Source organism: Myodes glareolus, chromosome 6 (assembly GCF_982192425.1).
Source record: "Myodes glareolus chromosome 6, mMyoGla1.1, whole genome shotgun sequence".
Classification (NCBI taxonomy): domain Eukaryota; kingdom Metazoa; phylum Chordata; class Mammalia; order Rodentia; family Cricetidae; genus Myodes; species Myodes glareolus.
Window position 1 is genome coordinate 70,910,613 of NC_142031.1, and position 17,144 is coordinate 70,927,756.

The 17,144-nt window shown below is 37.2% G+C and overlaps 1 protein-coding gene across 1 annotated transcript in view; it reads left to right on the forward strand.

Moving 5' to 3' along the window:
• The window catches only part of Mmrn1 (multimerin 1), a 49,305-nt gene that overhangs the window by 11,467 nt on the left and 20,694 nt on the right, over window positions 1-17,144 (forward strand). Inside the window, exons 3-5 of the mRNA XM_048416213.3 lie at window positions 1,950-2,056; window positions 13,509-13,622; window positions 15,182-15,355. Of these exons, the coding sequence (XP_048272170.3) occupies window positions 1,950-2,056; window positions 13,509-13,622; window positions 15,182-15,355 (395 nt within the window). The remainder of the gene's footprint in view (window positions 1-1,949; window positions 2,057-13,508; window positions 13,623-15,181; window positions 15,356-17,144) is intronic.

Sequence of the window (17,144 nt, forward strand, 5' to 3'; positions counted from 1 at the left end):
CTGTGATTGTGCATGAAAAAGTAGCTCTTCTTTTGTATGCCTTAATGACCATACTATTCATTACATAGATGGATATATTATTTATACATTATATTAGTAACCATGTTGTTCATGACATATTTTTCTGTATGGCTATAAAAATTAAAAGATAAGCAATTTTAAAAGTACCTTTTTTACATATTAGAGTATGTAAAGGTCTGTGGAAATGATATTGACAAAAATATTTTCTCTAACAATGAATTGTTTACAATAATGGTTATTCCTTCATTTATATATAAATGAATATATTATATTATGTATAGATTATATTAGTAACCATACTGTTCATTACATATATGGATATATTTTATTATGTATATGTTATATTAGTGACCATGTTGTTCATTGCACATATGAATATATTACAATGTATGTCCACAAACACATATACCATTGTCATAAGGCTGAGCTCTTCTTAAATTCTCTGAATCCACATATAACCATAGTTTAACTAGAGATGTTCACAAAGAGACTGATAAAACAAAATAGAGAAAGAAAGGAAAAAAAGGAAAGAAAGAAAGAGAGAGGAGGGGGGAAGGGAGGGAGGGAGGGTGAGAGGGAAGGAGGGAGGGAGGGAGGAGGAAAATGTAGTACTGCTACTCAAGCCCTGAAACTAAGGTACACAAATTATCATACAAATAACCCAGGCAATGAATCTGATGCATCAGCTGTCTGGAACAATGCACAGGAAGGACACATAAAGTCCAGGTGTTTCTGAGTCTCTTGAGGACTGGAATTCACGGTCCAGAGAGCTGAGTACATCATAGGGATTTGATAGAGCTAAGCTACGGCCCTGCTTTCTCTGTTTTTCCCTTTGTGACAATTTTCTTGTCAAGGAAGGCACAAAGAACACGTTGTTAATTCTTGAGTGATGAAAACATTACTATGGTAACCCTTATCATATTGTTCTTCTGGGTTCAAGGTGAGTTCCTCTCCTGCTCTTTACTCTTTTCTAAACCCAGCTACTTTTTCCTTATTCCTATCTCTTCCCTTTGTGTCTACTTGAATGGGTCTTTGCATTCGTTCATGATTTCTGTATTTATACAATAGATATCTAAATTTCTTTTATTCTATCAACATTTCATGCAGCAGACACTCAGTTTGCCAGAGCAGAAACATTGACCATCAAGCATGATTCAACAAAGTTCTAAATTCTAGAGTCAATCCCATAAACTAAATAAATTCCACCTTCATTCCTTATTTAACTTTAGCACTTGGGCTAGAGATGATAGTCCCTCTGACAGAATTATTTACTGAATATAACTTATTGAAGGAGATACAGATGAATGTCTTGGCATGCCTTTAGGGCTGGAAAGAATGTTGTCGCTCATCCTGCTATTGAAAAATAACCTCTGATGTTCTGTCCTACCTGTCATGTTACAACAGAAACTGAAACCCCACTAAATCAGTTCTTCACCAGCAACTCTTATACAGTTCACCAGGGTTGGCTGTGACAAATTCCAGTAGCATAAGCGTAACTCACATAATCTAGGTTAAAATTCCAATTCCATCAGTTTTAGATATGGACATTTGAGTAAGTTATTTTATCTCTGTATTATTTGTACTCCTCAGCTTTAATGCATAGTATTAGAATTAAAGTAAGTTCTAATACTGATCTAGGAAGAAAACATTATGCAAAGAAAAACTGTCTTATCTTTAGAAAATGAAGTGATGACTATTAATCTAAAATACCAATAGTAAACCCACTCATGCTTTTTTGTTGCATATTCAAAGAAATCCTGTTGGCTATTTTGAATATAATACTGATGATATGTTTAAGACTTTATAATAGTACCAAGACTAAATGGTTATCACATTTCGAGGATTATTCTAAGCACTTTATATTTGTAAGTTCTGATTCCACATTAACATAAAACAAATAATTTTGTATCAATCATTTTCCTCTCCAGATCGCAGAAGACGTCCAATGCTGTCTATAGGATGCAGCATAAGATTGTGACCTCATTAGAATGGAGATGCTGCCCTGGGTACATAGGGCCAAACTGTCAGCTCAAAGGTATATGCCCATAATAACATCATAACAAAAAATTCTGATAAATAAGTAGTTGAATGGACCAACTGTGCACCAAGGAAAATTACTAAGCAGCCAGATGTTAGGTCTGCTGCTGTTTTCAAACTTCCTAAGTCACCCACAAATCTCATAACCTGCCCTGTTACTGTTCCTCTCATCCTTGTGTTGGTTTTAAGAAATGAGTAAGAATATCTCACTGTATTACTTATTATTAACTAAAACTACAAAGACATGCCTTCCTTACATATTATTGTAAATTGTCATTTTATACTTTAAATAAAATGATTAGAAATAACCCGTATAAAATAATTATACAACACTCTGGCTTTGTTCCAGTTCAACTACTTGACATAACGGGCTGTGAATGACAGTTCACATTAGAGAATATACCATGTAACTTGTGAATAATTAGGTGAGTTTTTTAATCTTAAAGTAGTCATTTTTTTAAAGCAGAGATTTTGAGGATGTCCTGGTGAAAGGCTAATCAAGCACACAGACACCTGATGTAGCCTAACACCCATGCAACTATTATTCTGCTTTCAGATTAAACAGCTTTTCTTTGACAAATAAGATGTGACATCTGCATTCATATTTTAAGTGGATGAATATTACAAGAAAGGCCATTAGCAGTGGTGGGGAATTCAATCAACAGTGTAGGAGATTGTGATTAAAAATTAATGTAACTATGGAGAAACCATTATCAGTCGCGTTAAGAAACAGAGAATCATATGCAGGAGCTCCAAGAATCATGCAGTTTAGTCAGGGATATTATCCATGGCCAGTCAGCCCACGTACCGAGAATCTGTGGACAAATCTTCCATACTGCTATTTTCTCTGGGCCTGGTTTAAGTTTCATAGATAACATAAAATCCAGCATATTTTCAAATGTATCAGTAAATTTTTACCTTGTAACCAGGTAAAATAAAACTTTTACAAAAAACATTACCCACACTGAAAATATTTAGAAATGAGGTAATACAAAATATTTGAAAAAGATCCAAATATATTACTGCTTTCAAAGAATTCATTTTTATAAGGTGTGCAAATTTAATCACAGTGTTACAGTGCATTTGTTTCTTACATAATTCTACGTTATTTAAAAATCTTGACACTACTTGGAATTATGCTTATGTCTTTATTTGTCTTCTCATGCGAAAGATATTTAGAGAATATTAATCCTTTGATTACTTTTTTAAAGAATAAAGTGTTGGTTTGCAAAGTGTCTTTTCAGATGGAGGCTGTCATTACACACCCCACTGCACAGAATAGCTGACTGCAGGTGGCAGAGAGCAAAGCAATATGTCAAAGCATGTCCTAGGCCCAACCGCTGAGAGCTGGGCATGCCCCACACTCAGCTTCCTGGACTTGCTAATCGATTCTTAACTGTTATGGCAGACTACATGCATGCAGATGAGAGGGAAGCTACAGAACTCCGGGATGGCACATATACCCACAAGAAACAAAACTAAGTGATAACTGTACTGCCATTGGCTTCTTACAGGGATTACCACGTGGCTAAATCTAAGTGACTTATATTCTGTAGTTGATCACATCTGAAATTCTTCCTGGAAGCCATCTTTATTGTTAGATTTGCAGTTTTCTGTTTCAATACATGTTGACAAAAAAAAAAAAAGCCTCAGAAAAGCATCACTGATGACATCCTGTCATAGTCATCGAATTAAAGCTACACAAAAGGCCAGAGTTTGCTGATTAATCTGTTAGGTGTCTTTCCTATAGAAATATATGTGGAAATAAGGCTAGGGTGGCAATTTTTCCCAAGTATTTTAAATTGTCATAGTATGAATTCTAATATAGCTTTGATTCCAAAAGGATGTCATGTTGCTCAGACAGAATCCTGGCCATTTTTCTCTTATTTGTATTGTAGTCCACCAAGTACTTGTATTTGATACTGGTAGGGTCAAGAGTCACTGTCCCTATTGTCCCAGGTACAATGCTGTCCCTGAACCACTGTTCACTAGTTCTCTCCTGCTTTATGTTTTCCTTCACACTTTTTCATCCTGATACCTACCTAATAACATCCCAAGCTGTCCCCTTACCTATTACACTTTAAAAATATGTACCAGCCTTTCGTTTTCATACAGGGGATCAAGTTGTCTCCCATAAGCATAGAGTGTTTGACGGCACTCATTGGCAGGCTTCCCCAAAGGGCAAGAATGATCAATCTGGCTGGATCCATTCTTTAAACCTCTGCCGAGACCTCTACAGTTTGGTTATGTAGATACCTGGTTATGTATGTACAAGAACAATTATTTCAGAGTTTATCCCTCAAAATATCGCTGGGTTATTTATTCATAGAAAATGTGTAAAGTTCCATATACTCTTGATAAATCTCTGCTTCCCAAAGTAGTTTCATCTCCAGAAACAAAATTGATTTCATAACATAAGCATAATTTCCTTTTAATTTGATTGCAGTAGAGAGATGGTTTAAACATATGATAAATATCAGTAGATCTACTGGCAACTAGTCTGCCCTCCTTATGCTTCCCCAAGAGTGCCCAGCTCTTCCCAGCTCTTCCTCCTCTTCCTACTGAAATCCATCCTCTCGGTGTTAGCAAGAGATACTGCATATCAAACCCACTGGGTAATTCTTCCCAGCGCCTGTTCCAATGTGCTTATCTGCTCTGCATGTGCTTTACTACAAATAATTAGAACCCTGGATTCTAGTTTACCTACTTAAATAGCATAGTATCTAAAAGAATTCCTTTTTTTTTAATTGCATGATTGATAGTTTAGGGGGAAAAAAATATTAGGTCCGATATTAAAGCAATAGCTTTCATATAGTTACATGCCTTGTGGACTTAGTCACAAGTCTTTCCAGCTTTCCATTAGCAGGAAACTTATCTTATTTTACAATATCGTATTAGAGACTTTTTAATGCCATACCACTTATGGCTGAGATAAAATGTGCAGTTCCGTGCCTCTCCAGTAGATGTCTCTAAAATATTCTGAAGTGGAACAAGGCAATTATGATTTCTATTAAATCACAAAGAAAAGTCATTTATGTTCAGTTGATACTGGTTTAGAGAAGCTCCTTTTGCCAAGCTGTTAAACATTTGACCCCATGCAGATTTTCTAAAGAAAAATCTATAAAATTGCATTTTAAAATATCTTTCACAGCAATTATGAATACTGGAAAGATAAGTGAAGATATAGAATAAACTGACCCCTTAAGGTACATTGTAAACACATGAAAGACATTTTATTTTGCATGTGTGAAAAAATTCAACCAGTTATGAAACTGCTTGAACTAACATTTTAAATACATGGCTTCAGAAGTGAGATTATTCACAATACATTGCAAATTTATCATCTTGAAATTTATACTACTTAAATGAAGAAACAATTCTGCTTCTTATATTTTCATAAAATTGGTTTTTCCAAGTGTTCTTCATTGTCATCTGCCTTTGGACGTATGTTGTGTTCTGGGAGCTTCTTGTTCAGTAACTTTGTGTAGGATTTGACTAACGGACATTGATGCTCAGAGCCTTTGTCTGCCAAGCTGCCTCCTTCAGCTTTCTGAGTTCAATTTCATGAGCACACTGAGCATCTACCTGCCAGTGTACCTGATGCTGCAGGAGCAGCTAGACATCAATATACACAGGAAGACTTTCTGGCAACTAGCAGGAAAGAGAGCATCCTCCTTACTGACTTGACATTATTGACATTATTGGCTCAAAGTGTTCAAGAAAATTATCTTAAAAAGCAAAAACAAATAACAACAGCAAAAAAAAATAACTTGCAAATAAAATCTATCTTATTAAATAGAAAACAATAATAAACACACCTAATGAGAGAGCTGCTTCTCTTGACATCTGCTGACCTTGCTTCTGAGTCCTTGATCACCAATATCAGAGTTTGTTTTGCAGAGAGAAACATAAGACCAAAGGAGCACAAATAAAATCCAACATTGTCCTTCAAAAATAAGTGCACAGTAGTCTCCATAGTCTGCTGGCTTCGGTTAGCACTTCTCTGTAGCTGCATCTGTCATGTAAAGAAGACAAGGGAAGAGACCTAGAAATCTGCACTCCACGGAACTAAGCAGTCTGTGCTTGTGTGAAAGGGAAGATAGATTGTCAGGAAAACCTCTGCAGTCTGTGTTGAAGAGAATACATCAGCGGACACAGAACAATTGCTAAATGAAAAAATAAAGGACCATCGATCAACCAGGCTTCTCATCACAGGAAAGTAGCAGACTGTAAGAGATTGTATTAGCCCTTTGAAGGTACCAGTCAAAATCCTAGGATATAAATTGGGTTGAATGGAAATATTGAACTCTAACTGACAAACACAGCCAGGAAAAGATAACATGACCTATTGAATTTGTAAAATAGGCATTTTGAGTTTTTAAAAGCCTTGCCAGAGACCTTAGCAAATGCACTGTGGAGCAGAGAGCTTCGTGTGAACACCAGATCCCAAAGATCTTTGTGTGGTGTTTAACCCCCTGGAATTCGGAGGACAATTTTATTACCTGCTTCATGTAGGTGCACACATGCATAAGGATATTTGAAATTTATTCCTCAATATATTTTTCTTCTAATCAGTATTTTTAAAATTTCACCAAAATGTTAAATATAATATTAAAAGATTTAATAGTCAACCATATAAGTCATAATCATCTAAGAATGGGTTAAGAAACTAAAGACTTTAGCATGCTAGCTCTGTGTTTTGTCCTGTATTGTCATTTGTTCTGGGGATTAAGGTAAGGTGCCCTTGTCAGGTGTGGGGCAGGTGCCTCTGGTGGAAACTTTATCACTGGTCCTGACAGCTTCCTTTCCTCTTCCACTTGTCACTAACTGAAGAAGGTTTGTCCTTGTGCTCCTTGGTTCCTATTTCAAGACTTTGGGTTTCTCTAGTTCATCACTGTTTACCTGTGTATAAAACAAAACCATTTTTTCCAGAATTCATGAATGATATTTTATGATGGTTTTTACTTCAAGGTCAATAGAAAATTAGACTTCAGTATTCAGTGTTATCTCCCTTCTGTTCCCCAGTTTGTCTCATAGCAGGGCTTCTTATTTCTGAATATTTAAGGTTGGTCTGAACTGGGTAGTATGGGGACAACTATGGTGCTAGAGAAAATCCTTTTACTTAAATCTCAAGCAACCCCTCTCCACCATAAAGGGTGAACGTAGTGGTTTGAAGAATGGCCCACACAAACTCGCATATTTGAATGCCTAGACACCAGAGAGTGGATCTGTTTGAAAGAGTAGAAGGTTGAAGAGGTGTGTCTTGTTGGATGAAGTCTGTCACTGAGGGTGGGCTTTTAGGTTTCTAGGCCAGGTGATCTCTCTCTCTCTCTCTCTCTCTCTCTCTCTCTCTCTCTCTCTCTCTCATCTCCCTGCTGAGGGATCAGGATGTAAAGCTCTCATCTAATTCTCCAGAGCCATATGTGCCACCATGCTTCCCTCTGTGACGATAAAAGACTCTGAGCAAGACTCTGAAACCGTGAGTGTGAGCAAATCCCCAGTTAAACCCTCTCTTTTATGAATTGCTTTGGTTATGGTGGATTTTCACAATCACTTACATGTATAAGAGACAAGTGCTCCAACTTCCCAGTTCTAGCAAGATGCTAAGTAAAGAAGGGTAATGTTATAATCTGTTCATTAAGTCTGAAGCATGCCATACATGATAAGTAATAAAATGAACAGGTTTAATTTTATTAGAATGCAGTAACAGTATTTGAAGCAAAACTTTACTAAAAGCTTTAGTATAGTGAAACTGTGAACATAGAGCTATGGGGAGGGACAACGATAATGTTCAGCCATTTACCCACTATTTCAGTAATGCTGAAATATAAACTACAGTAAGAATGCATTACTTATTTTTTTTACTATTTTTTGAAAGAGAAAACAAACTATCTTTTTTTCATTATACATACCAATCCAAGTTCCCACTCCCTCCCCTCCTCTCATTCCCTCCACTTACCTCCCCACCCCATGCCCCATCCACTGCTCCATCTGTTGGGTAAGGCACATTGTCTTCAGGAAGGTCCAAGGCCCTCCTTATTATATCTAGTCTGAGCAAGGTATCCATCCAAAAAAATAGGTTCCCAAATGGCTAATACATGGAGTAGGTTTAAATCCTGGTGCCCCTTAGTCTGCCCCTGGCATGCAACTGTCAACTACATCCAGAGGGGCTAGTTTGGTTCCATGATGGTTTCTTCCCTGTTCAGCTGGAGTTGGTGAGCTCCCATTAGCTCAGGTAGACTGCTTCAGTGGATGTCCCCATCATGATCTTGACCTCTTTGTTCATATTCTCACTCCTCCCACTCCTCAGCTGGACTTTGGGATCTCAGTCCAGTGCTCTGATGCGGGTTGATCAGTTGCTGGAAGAAGGTTCTATGGTGATATTTAAGATATTCATCAGTTTGACTCCATGGCAAGGTCAGTTAGGGCACCCTCTCCTCTATTGCTTAGGGTCTTAGCTGGAGTCGTCCTTGTGGATTACTAGGAATTTCTCTAGTGCCAGGTTTCTTGCTAGTCCTATAATGAATCCCGCAATCAAGATATCTCTTTCGTTGCTCTCATTTCTGTCCTTCCTCCATCTCGACTATCCCATTCCCTTAAGTTATCTTCCCCACTTCCTTTCTCCCCTCCTCTTCCCCTTCCACCTTCTCTTCTCCCCCAATCCCTGTGCTCCCAATTCTGTCAGGTGATCTTATCTATTTCAACTTTACAGGTGGATTTATATATGTTTTTCTTAGGGTTCACTTTGTTACTTAGCTCTTCTGGTATCATGCACTATAGGCTCAATATCCTTTATTTATAGCTAGTATCCACTTATGAGTTAGCATATACCATATTCATCCTTTTGTGTCTGGGTTACCTCACTTAGGATGGTGTTTTCTAGTTCCATTCATTTGCAATTCAAGATGTCATTGCTTTTTACTGCTGAATAGTACTCTAATGTGTAAATGTGTCATATTTTCTTTATCTATTCATTGGTTGAGGGACATCTCAGTTGTTTCCAGGTTCTCTCTATTACAAATAATGCTACTATGAACATAGTTCAACAAATGTCTATGTAGTACAATTGAGCATCTTTTGTGTACATGCCCAAGAGTGGTATTTCTGGGTCCTGAAGTAGGTTGATTCCCAATTTTCTGAGAAACCGCCATACTAATTTCCAAACTAACACATTAATTACCATAATAAATATAGTGACAATGTCAAGTCACAAAAATCATAAACCACTCTTATTTTAATAATCCCTGATAGATTTGTTGGTGTCTCCTGGCTCCTGACATGCTTTTTCTTTGGCCAAGGATACACCAACAAAATGTCCCTTTCAGGAAAATGATTAAACACGGGAAGCTGCTCTGACTTTCTCTGAAGAATTCTCACTCAGATCCAGAGCCATCGTAGGACACAAGCACATCTGTATTGTCTATTAATATTGATGCTCTGGAAGTCCTGTTCTGAACTATGCTGTAAGAAAAGTGGGTGGTAACGCAATCTATAACAGCTGCATGCTTTTAAATTTGCACATCTTCCTTGGCAGCTAAATCAGGAAAACACCTAGGGCAATCACAAATGTAGTTTCTTCTTAGAGCCGTGTAAGTACCATTTAGTCATATTTGGGGCAACATCAACAAAGGAACATTTATTAACTTTATAGCTATGTCACATACATTTAATTTGCATTTAAATTTATTAGAAAAGATTTCATTTTCTCAAGCAACTGATCACATTATATTGGTTTCATATAATATATGTGTGGCTGTCTCAAATAATGTATTCCAAATAGCATCTGTTTCAAATATCGATATTTTAATATCATACATATGTAAAATAATTCACAAGGAGAAAAATTTATAAAATGCCTTCTTAACCTTGGTCCCAAAGATTACTACTAAAGCCCAAAAATCCTTCCAGTGTTTCACATTTGATTCTGTAGCACAAACTCTTCCTGTCCATCTGTCCCTCATCTGTGTTTAGACTGCCATGTATTTGCTACATTGCAGGAAATGTGGTGCATATATATGAACCCAGCACGACTATGCTCAAATGCTTGCTGACACCATGGCCATCCTGTCCCCATCTAAGATGTCTGAACATGGTGACTGACAGCAGCAGGATTCTCTCTGAAGCTGTGTCTGGGTCTCCAGGATGACTTTCTTATCCTGCTTTTTTGCTCTATTTGTCTGGAATATCCAGTGTACTCTCTTTTCCATTGTTTTACATCAATGGTGTTTTGTTTGTTTGTTTGTTATAGACAGAGTTGCTCTTTAACCAGAAAGGCCTGAAACTCTTGTTAATCTTCCTGCCCCATCCTATCAAGCATTCCAAATACAGCTGTACACCACTTGGATTGACTATATTTTTACAATCACAATTCATAGAAATTTTGTTTCTTGAATGTTCCTATATATGACTATATTACTTTTATAATATTAAAAATGTTTTTTCTTCCAGTTTCCTGAGATAAAACTATTAACTGTAGTCAAATTCATGACTTTTGGATTTTAGTTAACTTTTAATAGTTGTTAATTAAATAACTTCTAAAAGTTGAGTTAACATCTAAGATGTATGTATGAAAGATATTCATTTCATTAATAGTATTTCAGTTTTCAATTGACTTTTGGTTTCCTAAGCATTTATTTTTTCATTTTATTAGATATTTATTCCACAAAGGGTAATGGCATAAAATTGAATTGCCATGATATCTTACTTTATAATTATTACATTATGTGCCGTAGGAAATAGTTTTCAGATGGTGCTGGGTTGGAAGTCTGTTCATCATACATCCTGAAGAATATATCTTTTATCACATGTACATAATTAACTTGAAATAAACTAAGATAATAGTTTTAAGATTAATTATGTAAGTTGTTATACAGCATTATTATGTATTTACTGAAAGGCATGGTTCGGTATTTTGACAACTGATAAGCCACATTCATTCATCCTGCCTAGAATCTGGAATGGGGAGCACACAGACAGCTATGCAGGAAGGAAGACTGACAGCCTGGGTGTAGAATGGGAAGGAGTCTACTTTGGAGGGATTTTGAGCCACAGTAGACTTTAGACATGACCGCTGGGGAGACAGCAACAGCTTCTTTTATGGTCCAGAGTCCATTTGCTCAGTCCTATTGTCTAAACCACAGAGAGAATGACAATGAATACATGAGAGAAATGAGGAATCCTGAGCAATTCTTGCCAATGCCACTGTTTATACGGCCCACTTCTTTACAGAATGATGGGCACATGGTCTTCATCTGTTAGATTGTAATAAACCATGCCTCTAAAACATGTTCTAGCCATAACTAGGATCCTATTTAAGAACCATGAAGACTGACTTTTGTATTTCAATTTTACTGTGAATATAGAAAAAGTTCTGCCTCGTATCAATAAATTGTATTAGATTTGGAAAACCTTTCAATTCTTTTCTAAATTAGTGGATCTAACCAGAGTCATGAATCAAAATCACCTAACAACTTGAAATTTTTAAATACACATGTGTCCAATCACCCAGACTCACGGCCCTGGGAGATGAATTGGAAAAACAGGAATATTTTAGTCTCCAAATCATAAAGACTTCTAGTTTCTATCTATAATAAAATGAAAGTAACAAAAAACCCAATAGCATTCTAAAACAGTAGAAAGCAGCAACAAAGATGCAAGAGATGTATAAAAAGCTGAGAGTGAGGAAGTTTCTATGGTAATTAGCCTGTGTCACACTGCCATAGCACTGACCACTCTGCTTTAACTCCAATACATTGGCTCACTCACTTTTAAATTCACTAATGATTTTTCTTTCTGTGGTCAAACTCCAGAAAGTATCCAGTAAGAAAATGGACAAGCTATTGTAGCCTTATTACACCCATTTGCTCATCTTGCGATTAGTATTTACAGTCTATGGTCTGGACACTCCTCACTGCCCAGAGAAACAGGGAATGGGATGTGGTCAGCTTACAGAGGAATGTCGATCAAGCTGCTTTACTTCAGTGGTTCACAAGCTTTAACATGCACAGAATCACGTGACCATCTTGGTAAAAGAGGAGTGGATGCTCCACGCAGAAATTTCTTCAATCAGGGTAGGGTTCTGAAGCTATTGTTTCAAATTTTCCCAGGGAATGTTTTCATGGTCACAGGAGTGACTCCAATTTGCAAACCATTGCTTTACTGTTTAGCTATGTCCTTCAGTGGGCAGAGACGCAAATTGTCAGAAACACACTTTATTATCTCACCCCCAGAGGAGCCATGGCAGGAGAGTTGCACTGTTATTTCAGAGATATCTTAGCATGAATTGATCTGAATTCACACCCTAAGAACATTATTGTTGGGGGCTCACAGGAAATTAATACTTTTCACTCCTTACCCTAATTCTCAAACCACTGCTCTTGTCTCAAACCTCTGCAACAATTTCGTTTTCTAAATAACTCTTCGGTTTTGGTGGGAGGGGACATCGAAACAAACTCTACACAATTGGAAACTCATTGATTTAGCCCAAGTCCTTGAAGAACAACACGGCAGAATTCAGTCTAATAATGGAGACAAACCCCAACTAATGGCAAACCTGCAGCATGTTTTAAGGAGCAGGAAAGCGTAAAGATTGTCAGCAAGGCCACATGTGCATCATGGGGGTCATTGACAGGCAGCTCAATTGCCATTTCATTGAGACAAAAGTTCATAGGGAAAGAAATCCAGCTAGACACCAAACACATCTGTGTGTAGGCACCAGTGACCAAATGTGTTCATTCAAAGTCTATAATTTAAGCAGGCATTATTGAAGTGTTTAATATTTCAAATGACTCTCTCAAAATTGTTTTCCCAAAGAAATATTATATAGATATTTAAATTGTTTGATTTGTAAGACATGGTGTTCCTTAAATATAGGTACAAGAATTTCTGATTTTTGTGGAATGTCACTGACTTTATGGGTTGATTGCCCTGGAGATATACCTGTAATTGTTTAATTTTGCCATTAGTTTATCAGAAACCATGTGTTTATTATTTTTTAATCTTGAAACAACTCCTTAAATGCACTGTTTATTAAGCAGCTGATTTGGTCTTAGGCTGTAAGGAACACGCAGCTTTCACTCCTTCTAGCAGTCACCAGTTGGGAAATGCATTACTGAAAAATCAGTCCCTTTACAGGGCTGCTGTGGCTTTTACCATAATGGATTGTAATGTCCACTTAGTTTCATAGGCTGCATCGGCAAAGGATTCCATCCATTTTTCACCCACATGGATTTTGAATAATTTTTTTTCAAGGCAAAATTAGAACCCCAACTTCTAACTGCATGCGGCATTACCCTGTCCCATGAATGGGGCAGAACAGTTTGCTCTGCAGTCGGCCTCATCACCACGCTTCAGTACACGGGAAAATGAATGTCAGTCCCATTATCACTCAGGACTGGAAACAGGAGGCCCTTCCAATGCTAACACTGAATACTCTCTCTGCTTCTGTCTAGCTGAAGAACAGCAGCAACTGGCACACAGTAACCAGGCTGAAAGTCACACAGCTGTTGACCACGGAACGGCCCAGCAGAACCAGCAAGAGCAGAAGCAAGACTATAGCAACCCAGGTCTTAATTACTGTCACCTTCAACCCAAAAATTGTCAACACCATTTTGGTGGTGATAGATTATACTTCTCAATCCTGCTATATGGTGGGCTAATTGTTTGGAGAAACTGCACTAGGTTGTAGGTTCCCAGATGGAAAAGATTTATATAAAGCAGTGGGAAAAAAAATCCATGCACAAACCCAGGAGACTAAAAATGCTGCAATCACACATCCAGGGAACATAACAGTTTTCCAAAATCAAACTCAGCTTTTGTTTGATGTAGAAGGAGCAGATTGACTGAGTTAAAAGAGCTGGGAAGGCTGTTTTCACTGATAAGACACCACAAAGGGGTGCTGATAACTTGGGGAAATGGTTGTATACCTAAGACCTTGTACTGATCAAAAGTCAGCCTGGGATGGGTTTTCTGTCCTATACTGTACTTTGCCATCTCAGACATAACTTTAGCCCCAAAATGAAGTCACTTATTGCCAGTAGCATCTCTTCACTAGTGGCATAGATTTTGGTAAGCAAAGCAAGGCACCCCATTGCGAACTGATATTTAAAGACATCTCTTTTTTTAAAATCCTAGAGATCATCATATTAATAGAAATAATCCAGATTTAGAGAGACAAACATCAAGTTTTCTTTCACACATGAAAACTAGATTTATACAAATTCACATATAGGATATATATATATATATGCATGCACAAATATCATACATGTATTAGAGAGTTAATAATATATATGGTAGATAGATAGATAGATAGATAGATAGATAGATAGATAGATAGATAGATAGATAGATGGAAAGGCTTAGCAGCAGGGGAAGTCATTGAGGAGGAGGAAGGAGAACTTCAAGAAACAGAATGGTGACAAGGACGACAGTAACAAAAGTTGAATATGAATGAAAAGTGATGATAAATACGTAGGAAATGCCATATTAAAATCTGTTATTTTGGATGATAATCCAAAGAATTAATTTTGAAAACTGAATTTGGCTAGCATACCTCATACTGTCCTTTAGTTTACGTTGAGACTCAGTATCTGTAAAACACTGCAGGTCTTTGAATCAGTGCAGCGTGTAAGGCTGCAGTGATAACTGCCTCTGTATAGAAGAGTCACTGTAAACTGGGATCTGATCTCATCAAGGAGGACTGCACTGACAGTCACCCTTGAACAACTACAGTGCCATACGTATGTGAAACTGTAGTTTCACTTAGTGCTGGGACACGGTATAATAGCAGAAATGAGCTACTAACTGGGGGATAGAAAGCCCATTCCTTTAGCTTTCAAACCCTCAATATCTGTATTTATTCAGAATGTGATGACAGGACTAAGACTTTTTAAAAGACAAATTATGAGAAAACTTTAAAATGTAAAAATTCAAGATATTACAATATTTTACATGTCATATCCCCTAAAGTAGCTTCATTGTTCATGTTGCCACTGAAACGTGGTCTGTAGTCTCAAATCTATAAGTGATATGGTGTACTTGAACTATCTTTATACACGATAAATTTTGACAGGTGTTACGTCTATTATTTTAATGGTATGAAATCTCTCTCTTTTACACACAGCTGTGATTCAAAAAATGGCAGAGCAAATGAGCCAGCAGGCGATGAAGCTGACGTTCTTGCAGAAGAAAGTAGACAATGTTTCTCTGGCTGCAGAGGACATGAGGAATGCATACCTCTCCCTGGAAGGGAAAATCGGTGAAGACAAAGGCAAGGAATTTCAACCTCTTCTAAAAGGTAAGCATAAAATGAAAATTATTCATTGACGTGTTCTCCTGCCACTTTGAATCTTTACTTTAAATTAGATAGTAAGGAAATTTTTAATGAGGTAATTTAAAATATGTAACTTAAAAATACTTGGAAATTGTGTTTCAAAACATATTTTTGTAATACTCACTTGAACCGGCATGTTGCACCTAGTTACAGCATAACTTGTATGTAGCCATCGTTAGAATGAGCCCACACGTCAATCACAGTTGCTAGAGAAGAGTGATGTTGGTGATGCAAAAGGAAGACATAAAAGGGGGCAAATGATGTAACTGTATTATAATCCAAAGCCTTTAAAACTGAATGTCAATAACATCGACAAAAGAATGCCATTTAACACACATGGAACAGTCAAGCAGTTTGGAGAGCGACCCCACACAGGTATTAACATGAGGCATGGTGACATACATGCTTTTGTAAACTCTTTACCAATGAGTTATAGAACTGCAGATGGAAAAAACGCTATCATGGAATATGATTTTGAGCTAATGTTTTGTTTGGTGTCTTTTTGAACACTGCTATGATTTTGAGATTTCCTCTGTGATTTTCCCAAAGGTGTATAAAAGAATGATAGCTAAGGAACCAAGTATATTTACATCTTGTTCCAATATCCTTCAGCAAGATCCATATCCATCTTATCTCTGCATCCTGTTTCCAGCCTATCAGTCATAATCTTTCCTTCCGATCATGTCAGCTTTTTGATAACTGGGATTAGACATCTGTCAGGGTTTTTGCTGTTGTTGTTTTCAGCTAGCAAACTCAATAAGGCTTAAATTTCCTTTTTTCGTATCAATCTTCAAAGCACTGTGACTGACTAATCTGAAGTTTCAAATTCAAAAGAAATAACCCTCACAGGTATAAATATTTCATTGAACATCATCAAGTTTTAGAAGCTGTGAAAATTGAACATAATTTTAATTAACTAAAAATGGCAAAATTATCCTGTAGAAAGCACAGACATATGTGTACTATGGAGTAATGCCTTACAAATGCCATGTATTTTAAGCTCAGATTTTGCTCTCCACATAGGATATCGATACACACTCACAAAATACTTGTGAAATAAGTGGGTAGCTGGCAAAATGCTAGCCCATGCCTCTGACTTGTTCATAAACAAAAAGAAAAGGTGGTTTTTGTATAATTTCTCTCCTGTAGCTATTTAAATTTTTCTAATTTAGCTTTCTTTCATATTTTGCTGCCATGTATTAGTGCATGATACTTCATGGTTTTTGTATTTTTATTCTTTTGTGCCTTTCTGTATTTAGCAACCCTAATCTTTAGAGAATACATTTCCAGGAATATGGTTTATAGGGTTTTCCTTTTGGGGGGGGGTACTAAAAAAATTAATAGCAAGATGTTCAAAGAGGACATTTTTTTCTTCTAAAATTTCTATTACAATAGGTTTTTTTGAAAGTAATTTTATTAAATTATAAAAGTTTCCATTTCCGCCCCTCCTCCCACCACCCTCCCATTCCCCCCACTCCCTCTCCTCCTCCCTCTCCATCCCTAAGAGCAGTCAGGGTTTCCTGCCCTGTGGGAAGTTCAAGTTCCTCCCCCCTCCCTCCAGGTCCAGGAAGGTGAGTGTCCAGACAGACTGGATCCGCAAAATCCAGTATATGCAGAGGAAACAAGTCCCAGTGTCATTGTCAATGGCTTTTCAGAAAGACTCTGGGCCAGCCACATTCAGAGAATCCGGCCACATTCAGAGAATCTGGTTGGATTGCGTCCTCGTTCAGTCCCAGTCCAACTGGCCTTGGTA